The 21,443-nt window shown below is 42.3% G+C and overlaps 1 protein-coding gene across 1 annotated transcript in view; it reads left to right on the top strand.

Moving 5' to 3' along the window:
• Nucleotides 1-21,443, top strand: part of SHISA6 (shisa family member 6) — a 392,897-nt gene that overhangs the window by 16,578 nt on the left and 354,876 nt on the right. The window contains exon 2 of the mRNA XM_056858695.1: nucleotides 12,443-12,603. Coding sequence (XP_056714673.1) covers nucleotides 12,443-12,603 — 161 coding nt within the window. The remainder of the gene's footprint in view (nucleotides 1-12,442; nucleotides 12,604-21,443) is intronic.

The raw sequence follows: 21,443 nt of genomic DNA, 5'->3' as shown, positions 1-21,443 counted from the left end.
CCTACAGTTTTAGAAAGTGAAGGGAAAGCTGCACTGAGAGCAATTGGAAGAAACAAATCACCAGGAGTAGATGGGATAGCAACAGAGCTAATCCAAGCCAAAGAAACAGAATCCATCAAAATCTTAACAAGAATATGCCAACTAATATGGAAAACAACAATGGCCCACAGACTGGAAACAGTCAATTTACATTCCAATTCCCAAAAAAGGAGACATAAAAGACTGCAGCAACTATCAAACCATTGCATTAATTTCTCACGCAAGTAAAGTGATACTCAAAATCTAACACCAAAGACTGTTAACATATATGGAATGAGAAATAATAGATGCTCACATTGGATTAAGAAAAGGAGGGGGCACTAATGATCATATTGCAAATTTACATTGGTTACTGGAGCATTCAAGAGAATTTCAGAAGAAAATCAGTTTGTGTTTGATAGATAAGCAAAGCCTATGACTGTGTGGATCATGAAAAGCTGTGGTTGGTTTTAAAAGAAGTGGGTGTGCCACAACATCTAATTGTTTTGAAGCATAACCTGTGCTCTGGACAAGAGGCTACTATTAGGACAGAATATGGAGAAACAATGGTTTCCAGTTGACAAAGATGTTAGGCAAGGGTGTATTTTATCTCCCTTTCTGTTCAATCTATATACAGAATATATCATAAGGAAAGCTGGATTAGATTTAGATGAAAGTGGAATGAAAATTGGAAGAATGAACATTAACAATTTGAGATGTTCAGATGACACCACATTACTGGTAGAAAATGGTGAAGACTTGACATGGCTACTGATGAAGGTTAAAACAGAAAGTGCCAAAGCAGGATTACAGCTGAACATCAAGAAGACACACGTAATAACTACTGGGAAATTATACAACTTTAAGTTTGATGATGAAGAAATTGAAATTGTTCAAGATTTTCTTTTCCTTGGCTATCCATTGTCAACCAAAAGAGAGACTGCAACTAAGAAATCAGAAGATTTACACTGGGAAGGGTAGCCATGAAGGAGCTAGAAAATATTCTTAAGTGTAAGGATGTGTCGCTGCAACCAAGATCAAGTTAATTCATGCCACAGTATTTCCCATTACTGTGTATGCTTGTTACCAGGCAATTTAAAGTATTGGCTATTACATACAAAGCCCTTCACAGCCTTGGGCCCTTGCGAAACTGCCTCTCCTCCTGTGCACTGCCAGGACATCTGAACAGGGGCTTCTTCAGGTGCCAACCTACAAATGGGCACAATCAACAACTGCCCGTAGATGTGCCTTCTCCACTGTGGCCCCCGCCTAATGGAAAGGACTGCCTGAGGAGGTCAGGAAGGCTCCCACTCTCCTGGCTTTCCGCAAACTATGCAAAACTGAATTATTCAAGAGAGCTTTTCTATGCAGGCAACAGTGTTGCACTGTACTAAGTTATCTGGATAAATTATTAGGGACTGTGATCTAATGCAGCTGTGTTCAGCTTACTGAAACTAGGAGCTTACTATGAAATTTATGTTTCATTGAATGTGTCATGCTAAGACTTATGCTTACACTTTGCTTCAGTTCTGTTTTTAGATTTCTGATTGGTTTTACAGCCCTAGTCCTATTGTATTGTTTATTGAATGTCCCATCCTGTCGATTGAATTGACTCCCTCTGTGTAATCCACGTTGAGTCCAAGTGAGAAAGGTGGACTATAAATGATGCAAATAAACAAACAAATAAAAAAAATAGTTCAGTGCTCCTGTATTGTAGAAAAAAAGGAATGCTCAGATGTTATAACATTAAATACAAAACTTCAAAAGCATGGGGTCAAGGAACACTGCGTCACTGCCACCATTCATACCACACATAGTATCCAGCAAATGCTCAAGATGCTTCACAGGGCAGTGAAACTGATGCACTATTAGGAAAGAATCCAGGTGCATAATTGAGTACATCCTGTTCTAGTAAAATGGGATATCCTTGCAACAGGAGTACAATTGAAAAACAGCCAGGTGGTGTTACCATAAATTGGAAATAGCTATGCATTCATTGTGCTAAGTATCAAAAATAACAGCACGTGTAGCTAAACAGACATAATTAAAGAGTATATCTATTTTTTTGACATAAATGCCTATCAAACATATATTGCAAGTGCTAGCATACACAATACTATCCAATAATATGTCAATACATCAATGACCAGAAGCCTATATGCATAACAGCAACATCTGAGAATCCAATAAATCAAAGTATTCACTCAAAGTCCAATATTGTTTAAGATGAGAACCATTCATGAACAGGAAATTTATAAACAGGAGACGGGATATCCAGATTGACATTCAGCTGTTTCATCCAAGCAGATTTCCTCAGTCCTATGTAACTGTAGCCACTGCTAGCAATCAGTAAGCACAAACATGATTCTGCATTGCATTGACTTCAGAAATTTAGTTGTTTTATATCAGTATGGATATTTTTAATGTCAAAAATACAGATACTCTTTAATTATGTCTGGTTAGCTACACATGCTGTTATTTTTGATACTTTATTGTATTCAGCATAGGTTTTTGTTTCATTGTGGTAAGAGCTGATAATTTAGATTTTTCTAAGACCACAAACCGATGCAAACTTACACAGGAGAAAGACCAAGTCAGCAGAGTAGGACTTACTTCAGAATAAATATGCACAGGACTGGGCTTCATTAATCCAGTTATGGTCCTGAGTGGGACAGTTTCTTTTCTCAGGACTGACCAGTGCTAGTGTTTATAATCCTTTGTGGTAAGATCCAGAATAGACTTGGTACACAATTTAATGTTTCTTTTCCTCCTCAATAATTAGTGGGGTTTTTTTCTTAATGAAAAGTAGCCTTCAGAGGCTGCAATCAAGAATAGAAAGTGAGAGGGTCTATTTAACCCTTTCTGCCACTTGTCCGCTCAAAATTGTCCCAGCAGATTTTCTCCAAATGGAGAAAAAGATACAGGGATCAGTTATCTTTCCCCAGCTGATAGGGTTGCCAGGTCCCTCTTTGCAACCGGCGGGAGGTTTTTGGGACGGAGCCTGAGGAGGGCGGGGTTTGGGAAGGGGAGGGACTTCAATGCTATAGAGTCCAGTTGCCAAAGCGGCCATTTTCTCCAGGGGAACTGATCTCTATCGGCTGGAGATCAGTTGTAATAGCAGGAGATTTCCTGCCACCACCTGGAGGTTGGCAACCCTACTAGCTGATGGGAAAGCATATTAGGAATAGAATTTGACTGGACAATTGGAAGGAAGGGAAAAGGTAAGCAACCTCCCATCCATGCTGTTCCTCTGTTTGAGCCTGCAGCTACCTAAGGCTGCGTTCATTTAAAAAAAAAAATCAACATCAGGGAAAAGAAACTTACAACTGCATGTCACATGTAGTTTGTTGCTGAAATTCAAACCTCTAATGGGATTTTTCTAACTAAATCTTTTTTTCTGGGAAATGTTTCCTATCAAATATATGTACTTACAAGTAAACATATATTGCAGCCCAGCAGAGTGCAGGTTTGATATATAACTCTGTTTGCCATCAAGTGGTACAACATTCATTTCTGCTTTTAAAAGTTCAAAATCGTGCAGTTGGGACAAGCCCCCCCCCCATTGTTCATTTATAGTGGTTATGGGAATGTTTCATAAGAGTGATACCTTTCCCTACAATACCCTCCCCAAAACCATGTTTATTTGATAAGGATAAGAGAAAGATGGGCTTGCACTGAATAGAAGATCCCTCCTTTATTGTGTGTATTATAATTTTAATGAGTGTTAGCCATCTTAAACTGGAGAAGGGCAGGTTACAAATTATTTAATAAATAAATGATGACAGAATGAGGAACGGCTTCTGCTTTTTGCTCTGCTGTTTACTTATTTCATGTATATACTGCAGGGTTGCCAGCTCCAGGTCAGGAAATTCCTGGAGATTTGGGGGTGGAACCGGGAGAGGGCAGGGTTTGGGCAGAGGAGAGACCTCAGTAGGGTATAACAGACTCCACCCTCTAAAGCAGCCATTTTTTCCTGGCAAACTGATCTGTGTTGTCTGGAGATCAGTTATAATTCTGGGAGATCTCCAGGCCTACCCGGATGTTGGAAGCACTAATATACTGCCTTTCTTCCACCATGGAACTCAGGGCTTCCTACAGAGGATACACAGGAGGCACTGACCATACCCAAACCTGCTTGCTTGACTTCAGCAATATTACTGCATCCTGTCTTTCAGTTGTACTCTGGGGCCATAACCTGTGAATGGTGTATTGAGTACTACACAAGGCCAGTTTACAAAATTGTTTTTCCTATTAGAATAAAGCTGTAGCCGTACTAGCTTTGCCTTAATATAATGGGTCCCCCTCAGCTTCGCAGTGTCTCCCAGCCTTACCTGTCTCACAGGTCTGCTGTGAGGATAACAAGGGGAAGGAAATTCAATGTACCTGAGCTCCCTGGAGGAAGGACAGGATAAAAGTGTACTAGATCATAGCCATGGGTATACTGTGCTTCTATAATCCTGCCACCCATGTGCAGAATTAGATATCTGATATAGAACTCAGCATCCAGTAAATATCAGATTTTGGTGTTTGTTTCTAAAAAGAAACAAGGTGCTAAGCCTTTCATGTGTGTGCGTGGTTTTTTTTTGGTGTGTGTGTTTTTTTGCTAAGAAGATAAGCTTGAAAAACATGAACAGTGTCTGGGGCTATTTGGAGCTACCGTTGACTGTGTCCCAATGCATGAGAAGCGGCCCAAAGGGGATCATCACTTTCAGCCATCATGTCAGGGAGGAATAAGGGAAACTTCCCTTGCCTCTGCTCCTTGGGATGCTGCAATTGTAAAAAGAGGTTCTGAGACAGAAGGATTGTATTGGTCTTTAAATTGATATGTTATTTAGAGAGTAAATGGATTATTAAGAGTTGTTCAGATGAGAGCTCTCCTTGGCTGATTCCTTGAGTGTTGTTTGCTAAGCATTATGTGTTAGGGAGCTGTGGGGAGAGGCATGGGCTAGGTAAGGGGAAGGGTCCCGAGACGTTTACTGTCTGTACTTCCGCTGGTCTGTCTTTCTCTTTAGAATTGTGAGGATGAAAATGGAGGCAGGGAGAATGATGTTGTAAGCCACTTTGTGTCTCTACTTGGGGACAAGCGGGGTATAAGTGTCTAAATAAAATACACCATATTGCTAACTCAACAGTGCTGCTGCTAAGATATGATAAGGGAAAATGTTTCCAAGGTTCTTTAAGGAATATATCAACCTGGCTTGTATTACAGAGACCTTGGTTGAGTTGGGTAGGGTTGGCCCATCCAGCTGTAACCATCTTGTTTTTCAGTTCAGCAGCAGGCAAGACCAGTTGCAGTGAGGGGGAGTTATAGTGATCTATCATAATTGCATTACCTTTGCAAGATATCCCACCCAGGAGTCTCAGAAGTTTGAGTGTCTGCGTCTGGTATTGTGCACTAAGGACTAATAAAAGTTTATGTTGGTGTACTGCCCACCCAACTGCCCAGCAGTGTCCTTACTTGAACTAGCAGAGGTGCTGTTGGGTTGGCATTGAAGTCCCCCAGGTTTTTTGTCTTGGGGCACATTAACTCACATTGAGGGCCTTCTGCTTTGGTGTATTCCAGATTAGGGATCTGAAGTCAGATATGGCCAACAAGTCCTCCAATTTACCCAGCATCAGATCTGGTAGGCTATATCTGAGGCAGTCAAAGGCTTCCAGCTCCCAAGAATGACTCCTGGACCAGGCGACATCTTGAAATAATTATTGGGAATTTAATAGAGCCTGCTTGACCTTTTAACAAAAAAGGTTTCTCCCCATTATCCGAGGAACAGCATTTCTCCCAGCCAATCATAGCTCGAGGACCAATCAGGCAACCTTTCTTGGAGGAGAGGGAAATTTGAAACTGCAGCCATGCTTCACATTGACCATTTTACACCGAGTGCAGGCTGAGCTGTTCCTCATGTCCTGGGAGAGATATTTTGTGTGAATTAAGCTAAACCCTGGCTTGTCAGATCCTGCCTGGACTGTGCTTCTTAATGGACTAGTCTGATTAATTTATTATTACTACTAGCTAGCCTTTCCTCTGGGGAAGGGTTAGTAAGGGTGGCCACATTTGGTCACTAGAGGGAAGTCTGTAGAGGTATTATTTGTTGTCGTTGTTTTTGGGTTCTGTGCCATTTAACATTTGTTTTGATTTTCTGACTTTCCTTTGTTGTGCTTCTGAAGGTTTGTTTCTTGTTTTTTATTGCGGTTGGTTTTTCTTGCTTTATTGGCTTTTCTGGTTGCCCTCAGTGGATTACCTGTTTTTTTTTTCCTGAAGTGGAGAAATTACTCAGACAGTTGACCTGATTTTTCCTAGATGCCGTGTCCCATGGATGGTGTCTAGGGCCCACTTCACTCCTTGGTTCACTGATGAGTTGGTGGAGAGGAAATGGCAGGGAAGATGGCTAGAATGATGGTGGTGAGAAACTTACCAAACCAGAAGCTAGAACCTATGTTAAGGCCTTCTCTGTGGCAATGATAGCAGCGAAGAATTGTTACATCTCTTGTTATTTTGACAATTGAAGTCCTTACTGCTTTTCAGATTGAAGGGTTGATCCCTAACAAACTGAAGGAGGGTAAGTTCACTTTTAAAGAATCCATTTTTATTCTCCACAAATTGTAATAATTGTAGATCAGTGTGTAATATTCAGGGAGGGAAGATGTCATAGTATAGCCCGATCTCGTCAGATCTCGGAAGCTAAGCAGGATCAGTACTTGGAAGACTGCAGAGGAAGGCAATGGCAAACCACCTCTTCTTCTGACTTCCCTTGAAAGCCCCTTGCTGGGGTCACCATAAGTCAGCTGCGACTTGACATCATTTGACTCACACGCATGTAATATTCCATTCATAGGGCGAATGTTCACATAATGGCCGTACAACTCTCCATCTTCTTAGATGAAGTGAATTATCTGGATCCCCATCAATCTGTTTTCCAACTTGGATATGGTATAGAAACTGTCTTGGTAGCCTTGGTTGATGATAAACACCAAGAGTGTGTTTCTGTTGTTCAGGAGTTGTTTCTGCGGAGCCTCTCATTGGCTTTCAGTAATATCAACCATGGTTTCCTTCTGGACCGTCATTCCAGGAATGGATTGGGAGCACCATATTGGGATAGCTTCAGTTCTGTTTGGAGGGCAGGACTCAGAAGGTGATGCTGGGGGGCTGTTGCTCATTCCCTGGCCCTGTAGGATCCCACAAAATTCTACATTGTTCCCTGAGCTTTGTAATAGCTATATGAAGTAATTGGGCTAGGATATTGGGAGATATGGATTGTGATGTGTTTGATATGCAGATGACATCCAGTTCATTTTCATCTGGTCCTAAGGAGGCAATGAGGCTGGACCAGCATCTTAAGGCTGTGGGGGTCTACTGATCTGTGTTGAGGAATTTAACCAGTTGGGGATGGAGCTGCACTCCTGAAGACACAGGTTTTCAGTTTGGGGTACTTGTTGACCTGGGGAGGCAGTAGTGGGGTTGCCAACCTCCAGATACTAGCTGGAGATCTCCTGCTATTACAACTGATCTCCTGCCGATAGAGATCAGTTCTCCTGCAGAAAATGGCTGCTTTGAAAATTGGACTCTATGGCACTGAAGTCCCTCCCCTCCCCAAACCCTGCTCTCCTCAGGCTCCGCCCCCAAAACCTCCTGCTGGTGGCGGAGAGGGACCTGGCAACTCTAGGTAGTAGCCAGGCAGCCTGTTATCAGCTCAGGCTGGTGTATCAACCGCTGTCCTTCCTGGAAAAGTGACCTCATGTTCTGATAACATCCAGATCAGACAACTGTAATGTCCATTTGCTGCCTGGGATTTACCAGGATCATATAATGCTGATACTGATTATACTGGCTACTGATTTGTTTTTGTGCACAATTAGAAATGCTGGTTTTGACCTTTAAATCCCTAAATGGGAGACAGGCACCTGAAGAACCATCGTCTCTGATATAAATTTCCCAGATAATCAAATATTCTAGTGATGCCCTGTTTAATAGGCAGTTTATCAAGTGGCAATGCCTGCCAGGGCTTTTCCCCTGGCAGCTCTAAGAATCCCCTTCTCCCTCTAAAAAGTTTGATTAGTAACTTCATTGCCATTTTTTAAAGGACATCAAAACTTATTTGCTCTGCCTTGCCTTTTTCTTAACTCTCTCCCATGAATTGTGGTCATGCCAAAAGGAAGGATTTCCAGATATCAGGGTCTTTAGTTCTCTGCATTACTACACATCCTTGTGTGTGTATGTTAAGTGCTGTCAAGTCGCTTCCGACTCATGGCGACCCTATGAATGAAAGTCCTCCAAAATGTCCTATCTTTGACAGCCTTGCTCAGATCTTGCAAATTGAGGGCTGTGGCTTCCTTTATTGAGTCAGTCCATCTCTTGTTGGGTCTTCCTCTTTTCCTTCTGCCCTCAACCTTTCCTAGCATGGCTGTCTTTTCCAGTGACTCTTGTCGTCTCATAATGTGACCAAAATACTATAGCCTCAGTTTAGTCATTTTAACTTCTAGGGTCAGTTCAGGCTTGATTTGATCCTTCCCTTGGGATTATCACAAGTAGAATAGATCATGCAAAAGTAAGCAAATGTATACAAATCACACCACAGGATTGGGATGCAATTTATTTGCAGGTTTTTTCTACATAGATATGATTACATAATTTGGCTTTTTTACTGTGGTGTAGAGTTTGATTTAAAGTATATACCATCAACAAAATTGATGCTTTCAATTCATTCCCATCTCTCTGCCCTGCTGTGGGCACATCCCAGCACCACAGGACACCATCATATTGCAAATATCTCATCTAGTATGATATAATGTGAAACGGGAATAATAAATCACATCTTCCTTCTTAGGACACCATTGAGCACAATGAGGATTCCCCCCCCCCCAGTACTGCTACTGGGCCCTGACCTGGATGGCCCAGGCTAGCCTAATCTCGTCAGATCTCAGAAGCTAAGCAGGGTCAGCCCTGGTTAGTATTTGGATGGGAGACCACCAAAGAATACCAGGGTTGCTGTGCAGAGGAAGGCATGCAAACCACCTCTGTTAGTCTCTTGCCATGAAACCCCCCAAAAAGAGGTCGCCATAAGTCGGCTGCGACTTGACGGCACTTTACACACACACATAGGGGGCCCAGGCTAGCCTGATCTCGTCAGATCTCAGAAGCTAAGCAGGGTCAGCCCTGGTTAGTATTTGGATGGGAGACCACCAAAGAATACCAGGGTTGCTGTGCAGAGGAAGGCACTGGCAAACCACCTCTGTTAGTCTCTTGCCATGGAAAACCCCTCAAAAAGGGGTCGCCATAAGTCGGCTGCGACTTGACGGCACTTTACACACACTGCTACTGGCACTCTTTACTCTTTGTTTATATGACTTTTGCCATGTAGATGGAAGAAAGGAATTATTTGCAACCCAGAAGGGTTATGGAGCTGAAATGCTTTAGTTAAATGAGCTGTTTTCATATTGCACTTTCGGGTCTAAGGAGCACCATCAGTATACACAATAATGCAAGGAATAATTCTGTTATTTTCCAGCTTTACTGATAACAAGGTTTCCCCACTTGAGAGAATGGAGCCTATCAGATTGTATCAGCTTTAAAGCTTCTTCAATTCCGTCCTTCTGTGGCTCTTGGAAGAGACTTTTGTAGCTCTTGGCTACATCAAGAAAGTAATCCAGATGTTGCTTTTCATTTGTGTTCTGCAGTGTCTAACATTCTCAATATCTCAAATGTCTGCAAAGGCAGCTTACTGTGAGAAGCGTCTTAGTGTTGCAGTGTTTAATGCAGATGCATTTTATACAGAACCTGGGTAACGTCTTTCTTGTCTCCCCTACAGTTCTTAGTGAGTAATATTGGTGGAAATTTTTAAAAATTCAAAACCTTTTGTGAAACTGGCATCTTCGGAAAGGAAAAAGACATTATTACATTTAACAGTATTATTTCACAAAATGTTCTGGCATTTCTGAATTTGGTGATGTTGCATGTTTCCCCTTATTTCTTTTTCTTCCCTTGCCTCTAAATGCATTTAAATTGTGTCCAAATGTACCCTAATGATTTCCATTTTTCCCCTTTTGCCCTGTAATGTTTATAGAAGTATTTTAAAGGGAAGAAAAAAAAATGATAAACCTTTTGGATGCTGTTCAGTTATGTAAAAATGGAAGAGAATTGGAAACCTTGTATTATCATAATATTTGTAAATCAAAAACAAGCTCCTTAAAAAATCATTTTGTCCTGATAACATGCTAAACCGCACCAATTTAAATTCAAGGGTTCAACTTGAATAGGTTTTTCAGCCAGCTTTTTACATGGCAAAGGCAGTGCTGACGGGATACAATATGGGAACATAGCAATGCTGTTGTACAATTCCGTTTCACTTAAGTGGGACGTCCTGGAGAAATGGCTAGTACTTCGTAACCACGATTTTTAAACATTTTGAACTGGTTCCCTTCTTTAAAACTTACTATACTTACTGGGTCCACCATCCCAGTATAAACTTTCAACTCCACAGGGGACCATGCAGAGAGCTGTGTGCAAGGATCTGCGAAATCCAGTCCAATCCTATGCAGTCTAAGCCCATTGATTTCAGCAGTTTAGAATGGAGTAACGCTGCCCAGGATTGCACTGTTGGAGTGCTACTCTGCTCAACACTGGAACTGCAAGAATAAAGCAGGATATATCTGACCCCTTCCCACCCCAAATAATGGAAAGGGAAGTACCTTAATAATAAGGTATCAGCAGGTTGTTTACATTGCATAGGGATAGGGTTGCCAGGTCCCTCTTTGCCATGGCAGAAGGTTTTTGGGATGGAGCTTGAGGAGGGTGGGGTTTTGGGAGAGGAGAGCCTTCAATGCCATAGAGTCCAATTGCCAAAGCAGCCATTTTCTCCAGGTGAACTGATCTTTATCAGCTGAAGATCAGTTGTAATAACAGGAGATCTCCAGATAGTACCTGGAGGTTGGCAACTGCCAGAGAGCATTGAGTCTGCCTAAGTCTTGGTGGGTAAGGAAGGAAGAACCTGCTTCAGGATCTTCTTCCTTTCTGAAATTCTATGTCCTCCTCTTGATGCCCTCCTAAAGGACCTCCCCATGGCAGGTGGATCTTTGCTGGTTTTTTTGTTGTAGCTTGTGTTAGAAGTCTCATTCCTGTTCTTGTTGAACATTCAATTAAAATACCATACGTAATGAAGTAAACGTATTGTAGGTGCTTTATTGTTCCACACTACATTGATATCTGAGCACAGCCTTTTGGATAGGGTTGCCAGGTCCCTCTTTGCAACTGGCAGGTATTTTTTGGGCCTGAGCCTAGGTAGGGCGGGGTTTGGGGATCTCTCGCCAATAAAGATCAGTTCCCCTGGAGAATATGGGTGCTTTGGCAATTGGACTCCATGGCATTGAAGTCCCTCCCCTCCCCAAACCCTGCCCTCCTCAGGCTCCGCCCCCCAAAATCTCCCGCTGGTGGCGAAGAGGGACCTGGCAACCCTAGGGTCAGCAGATAGTGGGAGAGGAAATTGGTGGAAATTTCTGCCCCTTTTTAGGAAAACTTAATACCCTTTTTTGGAATGTGAGAGTCACTGTGGCGTAGTGGTTAAAGGGTTGGACTAGAGCCTGGAAGACCCAGGTTTGAATCCTCACTCTGCCATGGAAGATTGCTGGGTGACCTTGAGCCAGTCATGTACTCTCAGCCTAACCTACCTGACAGGGTTGTTGTGAAGATAAAAGGGAGGAAAGGAGAATGATGTAAGCCACTTTAGATCCCCATTGTGAAGAAAGTTGGGGTATAAATTAAGTAAGTAAACAAATAAATAAAGTGGTTGGATACAAGCCCGTGTTTGAAAACGCCATTCATAAAGTGGGTAAAGGCATTTTTGGAGGAGACTGCCACTCCTGTTGCATCAGTCTGTGGTAGTTGAAAGGGGTTTCACTGAGCGTTTCATATAACATATACGTAAGATGTGCTTGTGAGCTCTCTCGTGGCTTCCGCTTAAAATATCAAGACTCTTGTTCATGCGGTCCTAGCAGCACCCGTCACAATTCTTGGAGTAAGCAACGGCCAGGCCAAAAAAGCCTGTTGGGAACTTTCACTATTACGTGCGTCTTCTCTCCCTGTTTTATTATTCCCCCATCCTGTCTTTATTGCGTACACACACACACACACACACACACACACACACACCCAAGAAAGAAAATGTAACTCCTATCTTCTCCTATTTTGATTGCTTTCACACACACTGAATAATGCACTTTCAATCCACTTCAGCAATCATTTGCAAGTGGAATTTACCGTTCCACACAGTAACATCTAGTTGTAAAGTGCATTGAAAGTGGATTGGGAGTGCATTATTCAGTGTGTGTGAAAGTGTAAATTGAAGCATTGTGTCCCGTGGGGACAAGTTCAGGAACTCTTGCTTGCTGTTCATGTTGTTTTATGAACACCTTGCACTATCTTTCTTCCTTCTAGGGCTCTGGCCGATATCCTCCGGCAGCAGGGACCAATCCCCATAGCACACTGTGAAAGAGAGACTATCTCGGCTATAGATACCTCCCCCAAAGACAACACACCAGTCCGAACATCCTCCAAAAACCACTATACACCGGTGCGCACCTCCAAGAGCAACCCAGGTAAGCACTCGACTTTATTCGATGCTAATATGAGCTCACTTGGCATGGTCCTCAGAAAATGGGTCAAAACAGAGCAGCAGAGTACCATAGGGTTCTGTATACTCTGCAGTGACTCTGAGGAGTCTAAGAAGGGTTTGCATTACAACATGCAACGGCAGGGATTAATTAAGAAATATGATTGCTTCTTCTGAAGAATGTTATAATGCCAGGCAGACATTCTGAGACATGGTCCAATGGTCCTCAAAGGTGTCACTTTGATAAGATCTTGAGCCAAAGGACTACTATTTGGCTGTAGAGAATAATAAGGACATAACAGACAAATGCAATCTGACAAAAAGGCATGTAGTCGAGAACTGCTGTGTGCAGGACAAGGAAGTTGTGGCATATGTCCGAAATCTCAAAGAATGACCCACATCAACAACCAGGCACTTCATGGGAAGTCTCTGCTTCCTGTGTACGACTCAATCTTTATTCACCATTGCATGAACTATTACAATTATAATGGGGCACTACGTGGAGTAAGATGCCCAGTTCAGTCGCAAGTGATTAAGTTTGACGTGTGAGCCATTGGGGAAATTTCCCCTACCTCTAGCTATTTTAGGAGGTCAGATCACGTGACCTCAAAGTGGTAATAGTTCCATGGGGTGCTGAGCCAGTTTGGCTCTTCTAAGGAAGCTAGGACACACAGAACATTCCTAGCATCACGCAGAGGTACCAATTTAGACCTCTTGAGATGGATTAGGGAACATCTTTGCACAGCAAGATACTGTGGAATCTGCAAGATCCTGTGAAATCTGCTGGTATGGACTGGGGCATGGTGGAACTTGTTTGTGCTTAGATAGGAGTGTGACTGTGACAGCAGATGGAAAGCGGAAGGTATCCTTGTAAAACGGAGGTTGTGGTTGATCAAGGTCTTGCTGGTTGTAAAAGAGATTCAACTAAGGGCTGGACTAGACATTATGTACAGCTGTATATTCACAGTATATATTGGTAGATGCTTCTTCTATGGAAAAGCAGCTTTGGAAGAGGGAGATTTTCAGCAAATAATAATAATAATATAATGTATTTTATTTATACCCTGCCCTCCCCCAGCAAAACCAGGCTCAGGGCTGCTAACATCATAATTATAATACATAAACATTTAAAAATAACGCTGAATTTAATAACTTTGTCCATAACTATACGATAGCAAAGAAAAGTAGAGGAGTTCTCCCAAATGCTACTTTTCTGTCTAGGTTTAAATAAACACTTCCTTATAATGTGAAATTATAATCTGTGGTTCAGTACCCATGAAGTTTGGAATTATAGGGAGTTCAGATTTCCACATGCTTTACAGGAACCACCAGATATGTGCTAAGGTGGAAGAAAGAGGAAGTGGATTCGGCAGTCTTTATTTAGGTAGGAAAAATTGCTTTGTAAAAGAAAAATGGTCTCTGAAAGAAAAAAGTAGAAAAGGGAACAAGCCCCTCTGATAGTGCAAGTAGCCTTATCTGAAATTATGAATAATGAGGCTGCTAGATTGGCTAGGATGGGAAATCAGGAGAAAAGTGCCATGCAAAGAAGCAGACGGTGAATTTTGCCATGACTTGTGGGGATGTGCTAATTGGATTCCTTTGACCCACTATTTATAAGGTGCCTCACCAAAGACTCCTGATTAAGCTTAGCAGTCATGGGACAGGTCCTCTTATGGGTTAAAAAATGATCAAACAACAGGAGGCAAAGCATAGGAATAAAAGGGCATTTCTCACAATGGAGGGAAGAAAGCAGCGGGGTCACCCAAAGATTGGCACTGGGGCCATTGCTATTTAATTTGTTTTAAAATGATCTAGAACTGGGGGTGAGCAGTATAGTGGCCAGGTTTGCAGATGACACAAAATTATTCAGGATGGTGAAAACCAAGGCTGACTGTAAAGAACTTCACCACGAATTGAGTGAGTGGGCAGCAATGTGGCAAAGTTCAGTGTAGGTTAGTGTAAGGTGATGCAAGCTGGAACAAAGAAACTCAAGTTCAAGTATATGATAATGGAGTCTGAACTTGCTGAAACTGAAAGGGAATGAGACCCTGGGTGGACAGTTCAATTAAAATGTCGACCTAGTGTGCTGCAGCAGTGAAAAAGGCAAACTATGCTGGGGGTTATTAGTAAAGGAATTGAAAATAAAACAGCCAATATTGTAATGTCCCCATATAGATCTGTGGTGTGGCGTCATTTGAAATATTGTGCCTAGTTCTGGTCACTGTGTCTCAAAAAGGATATTTTAGAAGCTTTCTGGATGACTTTGGGCCAGTCACAAGCTCTCAGCCTAACCTACTTCACAGGGTTGTTGTGAGGATAAAATAGAGGTGAGGAGAAGGGTGTAAGCTGCTTTGGGTCCCTGTTGAGGAGAAAAGCAGGGTATAGATGAAATAAATAAATAATGTGTGGAACCGGCCTATGGAGGAAGCCCTGATGTGGGGGTTGTGCATTTTACTGCATGGCCTTTGCGCTGAGAAAAGATGGATCTTCCACACTTATAATTCTATTCAACAGTACACCTGGTGAAGGTAAATATACAACAATATATTGAATGCTATAGTGCTGTTCTTTTTCAGACTTCAAAAATATAAACTGCAGCTACAGGATCAGTGCTTTAAAGGGGAAGACCAGCATTGGGGGAAGAGAGGGGCTTCCTGACCTTTGCTCGATTTTCCTACAAATGCTTGCCAGAGAGCCAGCGTGGTATAGTGGTTAAGAGTGTCGGACTCTAATCTGGAGAACCAGGCTTGATTCCCTGCACTTACACATGAGCGGGACTCTAATCTGGAGAATTGGGTTTGATTCCCCACTCTTCCACATGCAGCCTGCTGGGTGACCTTGGGCTAGTCACAGTTCTGTCAGAACTGTCCCAGACTCACCTACCTCACAAGGTGCCTGTTGTGTGTGTGTGGGGGGGAGGTGATTGTAAGCTGCTTTGAGACTCCTTTTGGTAGAGAAAAGCAGGGTATAAAAACATGAACTTCTACTTCTTGTGATTTCCCCAAGCTACCTTTACTCCTGCTGGGGAAACCTTTCCTCCCTTCAGAATTCTACCAACATTTCCACCTCATTCTGCTGTATGTGGTAAAGTCATCTTTGTCAGTTGTCCTGAATTCTTGGGCTGGGATCCCCAGGTGAGTCCTGGACTTCAACAATAATGTAAGGAAAAGCCATCAAAGAAAGAAAGAAAGAAAGAGAGAAAGAGAAAGAGAGAAAGAGATTGGCTATATATTTCTTTCATTTGCTTGTAGAGTCTACAGTATGTTAGGAAGATATACTTGCTGGAATTGCCGTTTAACTTTGCTTCACTAATGTTAGCAGCTGTGAAAAAAAGGAAAGGAGATATCTACAGATCAGGGATTCTCTAAATACCCAAAATTTCTCTCTCCTAAATCAGAAACCATGTATTTGCCATTGTAGTGTTCTAGACAAAGCAATAGGTTTCCAAACAGCTATTGTGGATTTGCAGAGAGAGAAAAGGAAAAGAAGCAGATGTTGCACAATTAAGCCAATTGCACAGAATGAAGAAGGAGCAAAAGTAGCCATCTGGCCATGGACAGTTGTACAACAGCAAGTTATTCTTTGCTTTAAATGGGGAATGATTATGAGTATCACAGCACTGGGCACGATATTAAGCCAATGTGCTCTTTGAAGGGGGAATGAGGCACATACAGAGCTCACCTGCAAAAACATACAGTGCTCACCTGCAAAAAACCATCGAGGGGATGATAACATCATGTATCTGTGGAAGGTATTTTGTATGTTCAAATGCCACTGTTTGAGAAGGCAGAAATGTATATGGGGGTAGGGATGATGATGGACAATTTAGCATATCCCTGCTCTGGACAGCAAAGGCAACAGCATGCCTAACATATGGATGTGAGCAATAATTCTCCAGTGAGGAAGTGGTTCCTCTGTTCTTCATGGCCACCTAGGGAGTTCTCCCTTTGCTGTTGTAAGTTATATGTAAAACATGATAAGTCTAAGAATACAAGAAATCTCTCTAATTGGTCTATCAGTATTCCTCTGGCACTATCACTGAGGCGCTAATTGTTCAATCTTTGCATTAAAGCTGATATTCTGTTTTTGCAAAGTTAAGGTAGTTTCTTGTTTTCCCTTTGTTCAGAGGTAGGCAGTTCAAGGCAAACACTACATTTCTTTAGTATAATATTAATAATATTAGTATTTACACAGTGCTTTTTTCTAGAACATCAAGGACTTCACATTCATTTTTGCAGTAATCCTTACACCAACTCTGTAAAGTATGTCAGCATTATTATCCCCATGGTATAGGTTGTGGAGGTGAGCATAGTTATTTGTATAAGTCTTGGTGAATTCAAATCTGAGATAAAATTTGAACTGTTTCCTTGCTCACATCTCAGTAAGTTAACATACAAACATAAGGATATCAGATTAGTGGTCCATCTTGTCCAGTATCCTGTTTCATCCGATGGTCAGCAAATTGCACAATCAGGGCATAGAGGCCAAGGCCTTCTTCTGATGTTGCCTCCTAGTACCAGTATTCAGAGCTTTACTTCCTCTAAATGTGAAGGTTCCTTTTAGTCACTTTGGCTAGTATCCATTGATGGACCTGTCCTCCATGAATCTGTCTAATCTCCCTAAATTTAAGCCACTACACAAATTGTAGGAAAGTGGACTAGCAATTCATGCTCATGTTTATTTACAAATACACAAACCGAACAGCTACTGCCAGGCTACAGAAGTGAGCATGGTGGTAGTAGTAGTAGAAGAAGAGTTGGTTTCCGTACCACAATTTTCTCTACCTTTAAAGAGTCTCAAAGCAACTTAGTCACCTTCCCCCCCCCCCCACAACAGGCACCTTGTGAGGTAGGTGGGGCTGAGAGAGTTTCAGAGAGAACTGTGACTAGCCCAAGATCACCCAGCAGGCTTCATGTGGAGGAGTGGGGAAACCAACCTGGTTCACCAGATTAGAGTCTGCCGCTCATGTAGAGGAGTGGGGAATCAAACCCGGTTCTCCAGATTAGAGTCTCCCACTCTTAACCACTATGCCACGCTGGCTCTCTGCACAATGACATCACTGCAGCTTCACCAAAATCTTAGCCAGCACAGTAAAATCCACAGTAAAATTCACTAGCATTATCTGCGGCCTGGCAAAATAGAATTAATCTTCCACTTTGTGTGATTTACTTGGAACAAAAGGTTTATTGCTGTGTTGCCTTATTTGCCCATTAGCACCCATTATTCCGTATCAGTGGCCAAAAGCTAAAGAGGGCCATCTCCCCACTACCCATTGCAGGTCAGCTATACCTGAAAGCAACAAGGACAGATGCCTTTCTGGAAATGGTAGCATACAAGCAGTTGTAAAAGAACTGCAATTTATGGGCAGGGTGGAGGCTACACTGTGACAGAAAGCAGCAACAGACTGGGAGTGCCATGTTCCCACCGTTTCTTAAGTGATGAAGGGAACCTGTAGAATGAAGCAACCACGAGAGTTCCTAGGACAGGAATTCCAACGCTCAAGATAAATACCAGAGAAAAAGCGTTTGCCAAATTCTATGCAAGCATTTCTCATGTCGAACTAACATCTAGTATATTAATTTGTCAGTTAGGAGCTGTATTTGCAGAGTTGGAAATAAGCAGCAGACTGGTGCAGATTTTCTGATGGGTCTGATGCTCAAGGGTAGTTTCTTCTGTAGGCTCTTTGGACAGGTCAGAGTAATTATTGATTGTAAAACCCTTTATCCTGATTCCTCAGAAGGGATAAATTAATATTCCTTATAGTGTAGTCCCTGAACTGTGCCCTAGGACTTAGAATGCAGTCTCTTCTCTTTCTGTTCTGTGAATACTAATACAAACAATGAGAGAGAGAGAGAGAGAGTCGGGCACCTGGAGTTACACTAATATAAAGCTGTCACAAAAGAGATTTTGGACTGCATGACTGGATATTTGGTTCTTGTCTCTCATTGTAGTGTGCACGATATATCTATTTCCAGATAATGTAGCAATACTTGAGGGAAGCTTAAACCAAGTGCTCCCTCAGTGCCAGTGATCCTTGTGGCGAGTAACCCACTGAGGTGTGCTTGTGCCTTAGCAAAGTTCTATTAAACATTCTAAAAAGTGTAACATTCACTTACCAACAGTAAAAACTGAAGTCTGGAAGGGAGTGTGAACGTAGGTCTCTTGGGAGGAGTTCAGCAATCTGTGAAATTATGCATGGTTTGGAGAGAGTGGACAGGGATAAGTTTTTCTCCCTCTCCCATAATACTAGAACGCGGGGTCATCTGCTGAAGCTGGGGAGTGAAAGATTCAAAACAGATAAAAGGAAGTATTTTTTCACACAACGCATAGTTAAATTGTGGAACTCCCTGCCCCAAAATGTGATGGCTGCCAACTTGGAAGACGTTCAGAGGGGAGTGGACATGTTGATTCAGGAGAGGGGTATTCATGGCTATTAGTTAAAATGGATACGAGTCATTATTCATGCCTATTCTCTCCAGGATTAGAGGAGCATGCCTATTATATTAGGTGCTGTGGAACACAGGCAGGATGGTGCTGCTGCAGTTATCTTGTTTGGGGGCTTCCTAGAGGCACCTGGTTGGCCACTGTGTGAACAGACTGCTGGACTTGATGGGCCTTGGTCTGATCCAGCATGGCTTTTCTTATGTCCTAATGTTTTTTTGTGAAGATTGAAGCAGAAATGATACTAATTGTTTAAGAGTTTGTACAAACTAGAGACCTATGCAGGATCAGGTAAATGCAGCATCTGCCTAAAGCATCCCTGACTCTCCTTCCAGGTGATATGAAAGCATGGTCCAAAGATGGTCAAAGGTTCTGAGAAACTATTGCTCCAGTACGCAAAGACATAATTGCCTGTGTCGGTCCTTTGGTGCCTTCACATCTGAAGAACAACCTATTGACAGAATTATACCTTTGAATGCAGCACATACTACGTTAGACCTCTGATCAGCCTGATATATCTGGGAAAGGCTTTTAATAAGCCGTGTAAGTCAGGATGTTCCTGATGTGAAAACACTCAAAATGCTGTTTTCAGCAACTCCTTCCACCTGGGGGCATATTCTGAACTCAGTCTGCATGCAAAACGAGAGCAGAAGATGCCCTCAATCTTAAAAATAAAATAAAAACGAATGTGTCCAGCCAAATGCAGGGTTGAGCAGCAAGGGAAACATTTTCACTTTTAATCTTTACATAGAGGAGAAAACATTTTTAAAGCTAAACCAGCTTTCAGATGAGAGAGCAGCTCTATTCTGTTGCAGAGCTATGCTGGTCCATGTAGAAAACACCACAGTCATTAATACTTGGTATCTGAATGGACCAAGGCCTCAAGCCCAGAACTGTTTCCTCATGAATATATTTGGGATAGGTTTGCCAACTTTTGAACTGGCCCCTCTAGCTATCCTTTTAATATCCTTTTAATATCCATCTGATCTGCAGCAAATACCAGGTGATGCTATTTATCTCCATGCCACGGAAAGCTGTAACTGCCCATTTGTACACATTAAGCATCTGTTATAGGGACAATACATTATTACCCTGGCCAGTTGACAACCCTAACAGGAGGTGCTCATGATTCAACAACAGTTAAAAGAGCAAATGTTAAGGCCCAAGACCTAAAAACTAACTGTGAGTGAATCTGAGCCGTTGTCAGCTGTTGTGGAGCCAATCCCTTGGGCAACTTTGAGAAATGAAAAAAAACATAACACAAATAATTGAAAATGGAGATGTGGCCAACTCTGTACAGGTTACATCATCATCATCAATCATCATCATCATCGCAATGATTTATACACAACAATAGGTCTAGCAGGGCTAACAGCAATCTTAAAAAAAAATCTCAGAAATATTAGAAGATGAGGACTGTGCTCTTAATAGGTAGAATTGGCAGAATTGTACGTGTTAGATGCGGCATTTAGAAGAAAGGACTTCCAATCTGGCCTGCGGAGTGTGTGGCTGTCCTCGACAAGGGCCAGGGCTTTTTCAGCCCTGGCCCTGGCCTGGTGGAACAGTCTCCCAAGTAACATCAGGGCCCTGCGGGATCTGAAGGAGTTCCGCAGGGCCTGTAAAATGGAACTGTTCCGCCAGGCCTACATCTGAGGGCAGCCGCAAGTCCTTCCTCATTTTCATCTTCCTGCTGGCCTCCCCATCTCCCCCCCAAGTAGATTGGGGGTCCACTGTTCACCAGGCCTGTTTAGTGGCGGCAAGTAAAGGGAATGCCATTTTTATTGTAATATAATGAAATATGACTTTATAGTATGTTTTAATATGTTTTAATTTGTTTTTACTATGTTTTAATTAATGTTTTATCATGTTGTTACCTGCTCTGAGTCCGGCTTCATATATGTTCATGTGTACATTAACTCAGAGGATGTAACTCAATCAAGCATTAATAGCAACTTGTCCCATGAACATGGAGATTTTTCCGATGGAGTCACAGAAAGGAAGCTTTTAGTTTCTCAGTTGTATGTTTTGGGGAGGGGCTGTGGCTTATATGGTCTGCAGTTTTGTGTTGTGGGAAGGGGCTGTGTCTCAATGGTAGAGTATCTGCTTGGCAAGCAGAAGGTCCCAGGTTCAATCCCTGGCATCTCCAGTTAAAGGGACTAGGCAAGTAGGTGATGTGAAAGACCTCTGCCTGAGACCCTGGAGAGCTGCTGCTGGTCTGAGTAGACAATACTGATTTTGATGGACCAAGGGTCTGATTCAGTATAAGGCACCTTCATGTGTTCGTGTGTTCAAGCATGACCATAGTGACAGAGATTTCTAACAGGTGTTAAGCTAGTGACTCCAAGATGAAAAGCCCTTCCTGATAGTAATGCTGTATCATTATCC

The sequence above is a fragment of the Euleptes europaea genome, chromosome 1 (genome assembly GCF_029931775.1).
Source record: "Euleptes europaea isolate rEulEur1 chromosome 1, rEulEur1.hap1, whole genome shotgun sequence".
Classification (NCBI taxonomy): Eukaryota; Metazoa; Chordata; class Lepidosauria; order Squamata; family Sphaerodactylidae; genus Euleptes; species Euleptes europaea.
Note: the sequence above shows the minus strand (reverse complement) of the source record. Positions and strands in the feature narration are given on the sequence as shown.